The sequence below is a fragment of the Molossus molossus genome, unplaced genomic scaffold (assembly GCF_014108415.1).
Source record: "Molossus molossus isolate mMolMol1 unplaced genomic scaffold, mMolMol1.p scaffold_m16_p_13, whole genome shotgun sequence".
Classification (NCBI taxonomy): domain Eukaryota; kingdom Metazoa; phylum Chordata; class Mammalia; order Chiroptera; family Molossidae; genus Molossus; species Molossus molossus.
The window spans coordinates 71,957,335-71,969,841 of NW_023425348.1; the positions used below are offsets into that span (position 1 = coordinate 71,957,335).

Here is a 12,507-nt window from a genome sequence, read left to right on the forward strand (position 1 = left end):
AGGGATAGAAGCTGGTCAGATGAGACAGTAAGTGGAATGCAAGAATGTCAGGAGTAGATACAAAAATGGTGTAGGCAAAACAAAACAAAACAAAAACCCAGTATTTAAAAGCCTATAGGTGAGACAGCAAGGCAAGACTAAGGAATTTTTGAAAGTTCCAAATTCTAACTCTGGCAGCGGCAGAATAGTTCGTATCAGATTAACTCTCCTGAAACTAAAATTCATAAACTGAAAAATACAAAGCAACTATTTAAAGGAATGACCAAAAGAACAGAAATGAGAAAAGACTGAGTCCTTAAAAAATCAGAGCCACACTGGGTGAGATCCGTATTTAATATGGCTTTTCCCTTCAGTGTCTAGTTCTGGGATAGCTAGGACTCAAGTCAAATGCTGAAAAGTCTTACTGGCTTGAGATAAGTGACACTGAGTTCTGGGCTGTGAGAGCAACTGAAAATTAAGGGGGAAATTCCCCCAAAGAGAGCCACAGATGGTAGACTGAAAATCTGGGCATACATGCCCTCAAATCTTTAGCTGACTCCCGAAATATACACACACAGGAAAGAATACAAAGAGCCCAAGCAGAAAGCAAAGCTGGAAGGCTGAAAGAGCTGAACAGGTATCTCAGCAGCTGCCACTGTAATGGAGACCAAGTTTGAAATTTGAGTCCCATCAAGTTAGAGGAACTAGGCAAACAGCTTGTACTTTCCATTATGTCTTAGGAGTAAAGACTATGTTCCAGGACTAAGAGATTTACCCTGAGATTAAGAGCAAAACTAAAGCAGACTCATCTTAACAGTGTAAAACCAAGCCACCACAAGGTCTAGGTGATCTGTCAGTAATTTCACTCCCTCCTAAAATAAAAATCAACATTCTTCAGAGAAAGATAACAAAAAAATCCAGCTATACAGTGTTTCATTTGTACATCTAAACAATGTCCAAAAGAAAATGTGACCCATAGTCAAGAGAAAAGGTAACAAATCCCATGATGGCCCAGAGGTTGGAATTAGCAGATGAGAATTTTATAACTACTGTTAAAAATATGTTCAATAATATAAGAAAAAAGATGGTAATGGGCATGGAATTGCAACTATAAAAAAATACAAAACTTTCTACAATGAAAATCTGTAAAACTGAGAAGTAAAATATCTGAAATGAAGAATTCACTAGATGGGTTTAACAGTAGACTGGATATGATAAAACAAACCTCAGTGAACAAGGAGATAGATCTATAAAAATTACTGAATCTGAAGAATATAAGAGAAAAAAGACTAAGGTTAAAAAACAACCTCGGGCCCTGGCCAGTTTGGCTCAGCGGTTAGAGCATTGGCCTGCGGTCCAGAGAGACCCGGTTCAGTTCCCGCTAAGGGCACGTACCTCGGTTGCAGTTTGTCCCCGGCCCTGGTTGGGTTGTGCGGGTGGCAACCACTCGAAGTGTCCCTTTCACGTCGATGTTTCTCTCTCTCTCCCTCCCTCCCTCCCTCCCTCCCATTCTATCTGAACAAAAAAAAAAAATGAAAAAAAAAAAACAAAAAACAAAAACAACCTCAGTAACCTATAGGATAATATCAAATGGCCTAACACACATGCAACTAGAATCCCAGGGGGTTAATCTTATTACCTCTTTTTGTTATAAGGGTCTGATCTTCTGTACGAAGAGGGTTGCTCTTTTCCCACTGTATGTATTTCTTCCACATATCTACTTGCTGAGCTTCTTGAGGAGTATTCTGAGGAGGCACTGAGGGAGCATTGCGGTCCAAACCTTTCATTACTGTCTCATATTCCTAGACATTAAGCATTCTGTGGTGAGCATCGGAACAACTCAGATATGTAGGATGTTGATCAATTTGAAATACTTTGCTAAAATATCTGTTTCTTCCAAATACCATTTAATATAATTTAAAAACTATTTAAAAGCAGGGAGAAAGATTATAGCGAGTTACCTACCCCAGAACAGGTAATCAGGACTGGGTGAAAAGAATACCCCTGGGCCCTCTCTACAGGTAATCTAGAAGGCCACTCTTCAGGACAGATCAACATGTCTGATGATCTGGTGGCATCATTACTGCCATCTGTGGAGAAACTATCTGTCTTTTTAAATTTCAATAGTTTGTATTACTAGGCTATTTTCCCTAGCTTCTCACAGTGTCATCTAATGAAAAGATACGTTCATAAGAAAAAAATCTGTCTCTCAGAGCTGTTATCAACATAGTAGTATAGCATTCAGTACATAGGAGCAAACTGGAGAAAGATAAGAACTTCATCAAGTCTAGTTGGAACCTTGTCTCTACGACCAGTTTCTATATTTGAAAAATTTCTTTCAAACTCAATTTATTCTATTTTACTGTAAAAAGGTATTTCATTTCAAATATATCATCTGTTCCGATAATATAATTAATTGTCATTAAGACTGCTAATGATGGAAAATATTGAGTAATCCCAGACAGGAAAACAACATACTCATAACAATCATTAAAATAAGAGGTCTGACAGAATTTCATACCTTTGCTACACGCCTAGCATTCATGTAGTCTCTACTCCGATCCTCAATCATTTTTTTAGCTAAATGAATATTGATACCCTACAAAGGAAAAGACATATTAGTTTTAAATTAACTATATTTTACTATTAGCACAATACAGTTAATTTGTTCATTTACTAAATCACTTTGAATTTTTTATTTTAAAATATTTTTTTTGGTTAGTAAAATAAAAGATCAATCATATTATATGCTTCAGAGATCAAGGAATATGTGCTTAAGTCTTTTATGAACTGGCAATAAATATCCATATATCAGGAATTTCTAAAGTTGGGGAATGATTTGGAAAGGATCCAAATTCTGTTTCATATAAAATTTTAATAATAAAGAATGATGTACAAATTAATCTGGGTGAATAGCCGTGGCTTAGCTCTAAAAGCCCTTTTCTAACTAAGTCTGCATAACTTAAAAAATAAATGCAGAAAAAAAAGAAAAAAAATGCGGAGGTAACAAATAGACATAAACATTATTATTCATGTCTAACAGTTCTGAAAGAGTAGATCAAGGACCCTTAATTCCCAAGATGCTTTCAGTGGGGTCCATGAGATCAAAACAATTTTCATATATTTATTTGCCTCTTTTACAAATATACAGTGGAGTTTTTCAGAGGCTACATGACATTCAATATCATAAAAGACTGAATTTAGAAGCAGGTAAGAAAAATCTAGCTGTTTCTATTAACAGCTAGATATTAAAGAAATTTGCAAAAATATAAAACAATGCCACTTTTCTCACTGAATTATTTTCTTGTTTTGGAAATTACAGTTTGTTTTAATGCTACTTATGTTAAAATGTAAGGAGTTTATTATTGTACAATTTAAATGATTAAAAAGTATCTTAAAATTTCTCTATTTTAACTTCAATATGCTAAATTTGATATACGAAAAGTTTTTTGTGGTCTGCAACAATTTTTAAACTCCCGAGACCAAAAAGTTTGAGAGCCACTGCTCATATCTATGAGAGAATGGTTATCTATGAGAGAATGGTTTTAATACTCTACATAGTTCTTCCAAATCACAGAGGACATATGAGGAACTTTCTTTTAATGGTGAAGCTTATTTGGTATAATATGTTTACTTCTTAGCTCAGATGGTTAAAGTATATGACAATGAGCCAAAAATCTTGGACTGCAGCTCCATATCTCACAAATGCAAGCCAACAATCATATCTATAATTAGGTGAAAGAAGTGCACTGCAACTGATCGTTACTATTGAAAAAACAATTCTAAAAAGGTACCATTTCATTAGGGATGAATGGCAATTTGTGGGTATGACTGTGTTGGGTACAGTTTAGCATTGTATAAAAATTAGTTTTGTTAGAACTTCAATTTTTCCAGAGTAATCTCTAAAAAATAACTCAACAATAATATGAGACTCTCAAAACTTTGCTAAAACATTAGAAGTGGTTCTTTCATTATAATCAACATAAAAACAGACATGTACAGAACTGATATCCAGGTACTTAATATCAGAAAGGTTAGAATCCACAAATCCATAATGCATTAAAATTAAAATGGCTTGGTTATAATAACTACTCTGGCCTAATTTACCTCTTCATACTTGTTATAGTCTCTCCAGAGTTGTTCAATGTTGATCATTGGATTAACACAACCTCGTTGATAAACCCTTCGGACAGCTGTTATTCTCTGATTTTCTGCATAAGATCCAACAGCTTCCCTGGTGTTGTATAAGAAATGCCATCAATTAAATTATAGCTAAATCAACTGTGCACACTGAAAAAAACTATTAAAATACTTACACGCCTTTTAAGAAATTGATGTAATCCACCCAAATCTAAGAAATAAAATAAAATGTTAGTATCTCTCTTGATATTTTCAAATTTATAAAGTATATATATTCAAAATTTTTTAACTCTACCTGATAAGACATAATTTCCATCCCAATTTTATCCAGTGCAAAGTCATATGCTTGAGCCATTTTTTCTCTGAAATAAATGTGAAGACATGGTTTTATAAAAACTGATTTTAGAGAGAAGAGAGAAACATTGATGTGAGAGAGAAACACTGATCGACTGCCTCCTGCACCTCGACTGGTGATGAAACACATAATCTTTTTTTTTTTATCCTCACCTGAGGACATTTTTGCATTTAGCTTCAGATAGAGCGGGAGGGAAAGAGGGGGGAAGAGAGAGAGAAACATCGATGTGAGAGAAACACATGGAGTGGTTGCCTCCCGCATGACTCCAACTGGGGCCGGGGGCAAACTGCAACCAAGGTACATGCCCTTAGCAGGAACCGAACGGGGGACTCTCTGGTCTACCGGCCCATGCTCTAACCAGAGTCAAACCGGCCAGGGCAAACCCATAACCTTTTGATGCAAAAGACAATGCTCCAATCAACTGAGCCACACTGGCCAGGGCAAAAACTGTATTTATTAACATATATCTACAACTAAAACACAATCATAACTTGTGATAGTATTATTAGAACCTTTTGTATATATTAAAAAAATGTAAAGACATCTTTAAAAGTACAAAAGTAGTCCTATTGTTAAACTTGCCAATGTCATTAATTTGTTTCTTTTACGTAATGCTTGTGAGCTTATCAATGATCAGGCCCAGGTTTTATTTATTTATTTTTTTATCCTCACCCGAGGACATTTTTCAATATTTTATTCAGATAGAGTGGGAGGGAGAGAGAGAGAGAGAAACATCGACCTGAAAGGGACACATCGAGTGGTTGCCACCCACACAACCCAATCAAGGCCAGGGACAAACTGCAACCGAGGTACATGCCCTTAGCCAGAACCGAACCCGGGTCTCTTCGGACCGCTGGCCAACGCTCTAACCACTGAGCAAACTGGCCATGGCTCTTTTTTTCAATCCTCACCTGAGGATATTTTTTCCATTTTGTTCAGATATAGTGGGAAGGAGAGAGAGAAACATCGACCTGAGAGACATGTCGACGGGTTGCCTCCCGCAACCGAGGTACGTGCCCTTGATGGGAATCGAACTTGCAACTCATCAGTCCCCGGACCGATACTCCACTGCTAAGCCAGACCGGCCAGGGCTTACTTATTTTTATATCCTTGAAATTGCCTAATCTTATATGTAGCAGAGTAAAATGTGGAATTATCTGTTGTAAGGAAGTACGTTACAGCTGAAGATCTATTAGCCCTGAAGTAAAATTTAGAGAAAGAAAAAGGACTTCCTCTTCAATATAACACAATAAAGGATAATGAGGAAAAAAAGACAGAATTCTAGTTATAAACAAAACATGCCTATGTGACCCAGCCGGTATGGCTCAGTGGTTCAGCGTCGACCCATGCACCAAGAGGTTGTTGGTTCAATTCCTGGTCAGGGCACATGCCCAGGTTGTGGGCCTGATCCCCAGTGGGAGGCATGCGGGAGGTGGCCAATTGATGTTCTCTATCATCAATGTTTCTATCTCTCTCTCTCTTTCTGTCTCTCTAAAATCCATAAAGAAAAAATAATAAAAACAAACAAACTGCCTGTATGATATATATAAAAATAGCATTTCGCAAGGTCCATTACTTAGATTCAGCAAAGTTAGATGGATGGGTGAGAGTCAGAGCAGGGAGATCAACTACACAATAATGTAATTGTCAAAGATGCCTTGGAATACTTAAGTAGCACACTGCATCGTAACGTTCCAAGAGTAGTGCCATGACAAATAGTAAGATGGTCTTTATTAAGTTTGACAACAAGCCTGTCCCTTTCCCTGGAGTTGAGAGGTTTGAGTTACTGTGGGATTGATTGTGTGCCTGGGAATCACTTGTACTCTTTAGATCCTGATTTAACTTACTTGTAACTTGGTAGTTTGCCCTTGGTTTCTCGGACATATGAAAGATAACACTTCCATAAATCAATGTGCAAAACCTTCATAAGGCATCTCTGAAATAGCTATAAATACAAGAAAATATTATCAGAACCAACAGTGAAATTTCTCAGGTATGTGGGTAAAATGGAACATTAAAACACAAACTCAGCTCCTTTCACAAATTTATCGTCTTACAAATGGCAAACAACCCCTTCCTAGTTTCTATTTTTAGATAATCAAAATCATTCTCATTATTTTAGTCAGTAGAGTATAATCATGTTCCTTTCCCAAAATTATTATGAACATTTTCAAGCACACAAAATAGTTGAATATAATCACTACTTAGATTTAATAATTGTTAACATTTTATATATTTGCCTTATCTATTGGTATGTCCTAAGTTAAACTTCAGCAGAACTCACCTTTTCAACCTTGTCATAATTTTTAGCTTTAATCTGAAGAGAAACAGAAAAATATCAGATTAACATCATGCTTTAAACACTACCTCACATTTTTTAAACTAATCTTGCAAATTCATCTTTATACTTTCCTGTTAATTCTACCTTTCTAAAATAAATAGAAGTTTGAACCCAATATGGATATGCACATTGTAAATAAATATGCCTTATGTAAATTCATCCTATATGAAAAGATTTCCTTGCACTCATTCATGTTGAAATTTTGTGAATTTAAAATTTTGTAAAATAGTCAACAAGATAAATACAGATATACAAAGCATAGTAGGACAGAAAAAATTTTTGCTATTTTGACTACACATAAATTTTAGTCACCCAGGCAAACTACTATATTCCAGGCACTGGGGCTACCAGTAAACAAAACATGCATAGCCAGCCTATATTCTCACAGAGCTTACAGTTTTATGGGGACAATAAGTTCCAAGATGGGGGAAGTACAGGGTGCTAAGAATATTTAGGAGGAACATAAAGCTCAGACTTGGGGAGTTGCAAAAGATTTCCTGGAAAAAGTTAAGATGTTAAGGATGAGGTGTTATACTGGTAAAGAAAGGAAGGAGTTATTCCTGACAGAAAGAATAACATGTGCAAAGAACAGGTTAAATATAATTAGATTTGCTTTGCTTTTCCAAGTATTTTCATCAGATGGTAGATAAGATATAGTTGCTCAATTTTGATACACTAGCAAGTCTTTGTTTCACCTTAAGTGAATAATATGACTGGTTAGAGAAATCTTGGCTTGTGGTCCTTTTCTCTCATCAGCATAAATAAATTTCCCCCATTTTCTGGTTTAAGATGCTGCAGATGAGAACTCTAATGACATTCTCTTTTTCAGCTTAAGAATTTTCTTCTTTTTAAAATTGCCTCTCTTCCATCTGGTTCCCTTTTCTCCTTTTACAACTCCTATTATAAACATTAAGTCTTCTTATTGTACCCTCAAAATCTATTATTTTTATCTTCCTTTTGATTTTTTGCTCTACATTTAAAAATATTTGCCCTGGCTGGTTTGGCTCAGCGGTTAGTGCATCGGCCTGTGGTCCAGAGAGACTAGGTTCGGTTCCCGCTAAGGGCACGTACCTCGGTTGCAGTTTGTCCCTGGCCCTGGTTGGTCGTGCGGGTGGCAGCCACTCGATGTGTCCCTTTCAGGTCGATGTTTCTCTATCTCTTTCTCTTCCTCTCTCTCCCTCCCACTCTATCTGAACAAAAATTGGAAAAAAATGTCCTCGGGAGAGGATAAAAATAAATAAATAAATAAATAAATAAATACATAATATTTGTTCCAACCCTGGCCAGTTTGGCTTTGCAGTTAGAATGGCTGCGAACCAAAGAGTCATGGGTTCTGTTCAGGTCAAGGGCACATGCCTTGGTTGCAGTTCGGTCCCCAGCCCCGGTTGGGATCCTGTGGGAGGCAACCAATTGATGTGTCTCTCTCACATCCATATTTCTCTCTCTCTCACCCCATCTGAAGATAAAATGGAACAATATCCTTAGGTGAGGATTTAAAACAATAAATGAAACTAAAAGTATTTGTTCCATTAGATTCTCTAGGCCACTAATTTAAGTCTCTATGTCCCAATCCTACTCCTTTTGACCTATTGCTGTAGTTGCTTCAAAAGCAGTGATTTCGCCCTGGCCGGTTTGGCTCAGCGGTTAGAGCGTCGGCCTGCGGTCCGGAGAGACCCGGGTTCGGTTCCCGCTAAGGGCGCGTACTTCGGTTGCAGTTTGTCCCCGGCCCTGGTTGGTCGTGCGGGTGGCGGCCACTCGATGTGTCCCTTTCACATCGATGTTTCTCTCTCTCTTCCTCTCTCTCCCTCCCACTCTATCTGTACAAAAAATGGGAAAAATGTCCTCGGGTGAGGATTAAAAAAAAAAAAAAAAAAAAAAAAAAAGCAGTGATTTCTGGCTCCAGAGTATTTTTTTAATAGTGCCCTTTCAATCTGACTGCTTTTATATTACTTTGTTCAAGTTATTGTCTCTCTCCTGCAGTAGCTCTATTTCATTGGGGGCCTATCCCAAAAGTTTCTGAATCATTAACTGTGCAATTATTTTTTTCTGTCTATTCACTAATGCTGTGTTGGCAGTCTTAAGAGTAGTAATTGATCCCTTCCCTACCATAACAGCTACATATGTAGCAGGTGTAGACAGCAAATAGGCTGTTGATAATCCTCTGACAAAGAGCTAGAAATAAGTCTTTGCTCAAGAGTAGGGAGGATTCAGCCTGCCTGATGTCCACATTCCTCTGGAGTAGAAAGGAAGTTGAGGGGTTCCAGGTATTTCTATGGGTCAGTTTCTTACACCTTGCCTTAAGCTCTCCACCAGCCTTCTTCTTTGAGACAGACATAAAACCTGAGGTTTCCTTGCGTCCAGCTCCTTGGCTCAGTAGAGGTAATTAGGTTTAGAGTAGCACTGAAGTAAGATGAGTTCAAGTCACCGGCTTCCAAAGGCAATGACAGGTTATATACAGTTCTTACAATAGGCCAGGTAAACCAAAACTACTCAGTGGGAAATTGGCAAAGAATATGAATAGGTGAGTCCCAGAATAATATGGCAACACATGCAAACGTACAAAAATGGAAAAAATAAAACCAGTTAAAGAAAATGTTCACTAATAGAAAAATGGTTTAGTAAATTATGCTGCATTCACCTCACAGAATATTTTATACACATATGAAATGAATTAGGACTGCTAACAGGTACTATGGGAGAATTTTCACAGATTTTATTTTATAAAAGACAATAAAAATGTGTAGAATATAATCTTGTGTGGCTCATTTGGTTGGGAGCTTTGTTCCATGCACCAAAGAGTTGTGGGCTCAATCCCCAATTGGGACTTGTGTGGGAGGCAACTGATAGATGTTTCTCTCTCTCTCTCCCTCTCCATTCCTCTCTCTCTAAAATCAATGGAAACAGCCCTGGCTGGTTTGGCTCAGCGGTTAGAGCGTCCGCCTGCGGTCCGGAGAGACCCGGGTTCAGTTCCCGCTAAAATCAATGGAAACATATCCTTGGATGAGGATTAAAATAATACTAAATAAATAAACCTTATTTGTATACGTGTATGTTGGTATATAGTTTTATGAGCATGGAGAAAATATGGAATACACACAAAGTTGTTTATGTAGTTGATGAGCAGAGTTTTATTGATGGAGGGAGAAACAGAGACAAAAGAGAGGCTGTATGTCATATATATGATTTCATTTATGCATTTCAGTAAAAATTACATCCTTATATGTGTAATAAATATAAACCAAAGATATTTTACATTTCTTTCCTACACAAATTGGCCCTATATCTTGACCTCATCAATTATTTGCTTTAATTGGTATTTGGTTCAACACATATATGTAGAAAAAGACAATTCTGGCTAATTATAGGAAGAGTCTTTGGCGCTGAATACATGGCCACTGATTGTCATTCATTAATTCAAGCAATAAATATTCTTTGACAGCCCTTTTATAACAGCCTACACTGGGAGCATTATCATAGGAGCTATAATCACATTACTCTTTTTTTCTTTTTTGTTATTCCCCACTCGAGGATATTTTTCCATTGAATTTTAGGGAGAGTGGGAGGGAGGGAAAGAGGGAGGGAGAGAAAGAGAGAAACATCGATTGGCTGCCTCCTGCATGACCCCAGCCAGGGCCAGGGATCAAACCTGCAACCCAGGCACATGCCCTTGACCGGGAATAGAACCCAAGACCCTTCGATCTGTGGGCAAATGCTCTAACTGCTGAGTGAAACTTGCCAGGACTCACATTATTTTTAATGTTGGTTTTTTTAAAAATTGATTTTAGAGAGAGAGAAAGGGAGAGAGATAAACACACTGATGTGAAAGAGAAACATTGATTGATTGCTGGGATCAAACCTACAACCTGGGCATTGAATCAGTGACATTTTGGTGCACAAGACAACACTCAACCAACTAGGCCACACCAGTTAGGACAATCTCATTATTTCTAAACATCATTCAATTTCTTAAAGTATGAACCTGCTTTGGAGAAGCAGTGTGATAAAATGAATTTGATCACCTTGTATTAACTACTGACTCTCTCCCAGCATGATTGCCCCTACTTATAAAATGGGACGTCCCAGGTGTTCATAAATCATACATATTCATAAAATTATGAACCAAAGGAGTATAAACTTTTCAATACATCTTCTCTAAACAGAGCTATGTAAACCAAGTAACCAAAAAGACGAATGTTGCTATTATAATTGGCCCCATTACAGAAAAACAAAAGGTTATACTTCAGGTCACATTAAAATTTCATTATTGGTGAAACTAGTACAAGAACATGTGAACACCCTTTCTTTAGTCATTCTACTAATGCACCATATTTCTTCTCTAAAAAATTATTATTCTAGGTATTATTTACTAATATTTATGTGAAAACATCTTAGCTATAAGTTAAATATTCTTAAAATATATTTAGCATAGTTATGTACATTTTTACAGGGCTCTACTTGAAAACCAAAGCTTGGTTTAAATTTTAAAAATAAAAAATTCTTGATACTGCTTTGAAATTTTGTTTTGACAGAGATTCTCGAGTTTATCATTAACCAATTAAAAATGCCTCCATTTAAAGCCCTTATATACATACACATAATTTGCAAAGCATACTAAGACTTACTTATATCCATCTATTAAAAGTAATGTTATGTAATTATAAATGACAAGGGCTCTTAAAAATTATTTTTGTTTTCATTTCTCAAACTTCAATGTGCAATCATCTGAGGTAATTGTTAAGTGTAGAATTGTTTTGTAACAGGAATAATCACAAGTTATACTAATGCAAAGATTTTTAAAAATGGTTGGAAATATATAAAATATGAACAATATATATGTTAGGGTAATAGAATAATTGTTTTTTCAAATTTTTTATAAAGTAGTTAACATTATTTTTGTAATTTAAAAAATCATTACAAGGAAAAATTGAGGATAATTTTTAATACTCATCCTTCTGATATATCTACTTCTAGTCATAAAAATTTGTTATCAAACTAGACATTTTTTTGTATAGCAAAGGAAACCATGAACAAAAATGAAAAGACAACCCATTGAATGGGGGAACATATTGGCCAAAACATCTGATAAGGGATTAATATCCAAAATTTATGAAGAATCTACAAAACTCAACACCAAAAAAAAACCAAAAAACAATTGAAAAATGGGCAAACAGCCCTGGCCAGTTTGGCTCAGCAGTTAGACCACTGGCCTTCGGACCAGAGAGTCCCCGGTTTGGTTCCCAATAAGGGCACGTACTTCAGTTGCAATTTGTCCCTGGCCCCGGTTGGGGTTGTGTGGGTGGCAACCAGTCCATGTGTCTCTCTCACATCAATGTCTCTCTCTCTCTCTCTTTCCTTCTCTCTCCCTCCCGCTCTATCTGAAGATAAATGCAAAAATGTCCTCAGGTAAGGATAAAAAAAAAAAAGGGCAAACACTGAATAGACACTTCTCTAGAAGACATACAGATGGCCGACAGATAGATGAAAAGATGCTCAGCAGTCACTAATCATCAGAGAAATGCAAATGAAAATCACAATGAGATATCACTTCACACCTGTCAGAATGGCTATCATCAATAAATCAACAAACAAGTGTTGGCAAGGATGTGGAGAAAAGGGAACCCTCGTGAACTGTTGGTGGAAATGCAAACTGGTTGCAGTCACTGTGGAAAACAGTATGAATTTACCTAAAAAC

General features: G+C 36.7%; 1 protein-coding gene across 7 annotated transcripts in view; it reads right to left on the minus strand.

Moving 5' to 3' along the window:
- The window catches only part of CSTF3 (cleavage stimulation factor subunit 3), an 88,275-nt gene that overhangs the window by 19,950 nt on the left and 55,818 nt on the right, over positions 1 to 12,507 (minus strand). For all 7 annotated transcript variants that reach the window (XM_036257743.1, XM_036257742.1, XM_036257745.1 and 4 more), the window contains 7 exons: positions 6,759 to 6,791; positions 6,322 to 6,419; positions 4,415 to 4,481; positions 4,296 to 4,330; positions 4,087 to 4,213; positions 2,501 to 2,578; positions 1,619 to 1,781 (listed from right to left, as the gene is read on the minus strand). In XM_036257743.1, coding sequence (XP_036113636.1) covers positions 1,619 to 1,781; positions 2,501 to 2,578; positions 4,087 to 4,213; positions 4,296 to 4,330; positions 4,415 to 4,481; positions 6,322 to 6,419; positions 6,759 to 6,791 — 601 coding nt within the window. The remainder of the gene's footprint in view (positions 1 to 1,618; positions 1,782 to 2,500; positions 2,579 to 4,086; positions 4,214 to 4,295; positions 4,331 to 4,414; positions 4,482 to 6,321; positions 6,420 to 6,758; positions 6,792 to 12,507) is intronic.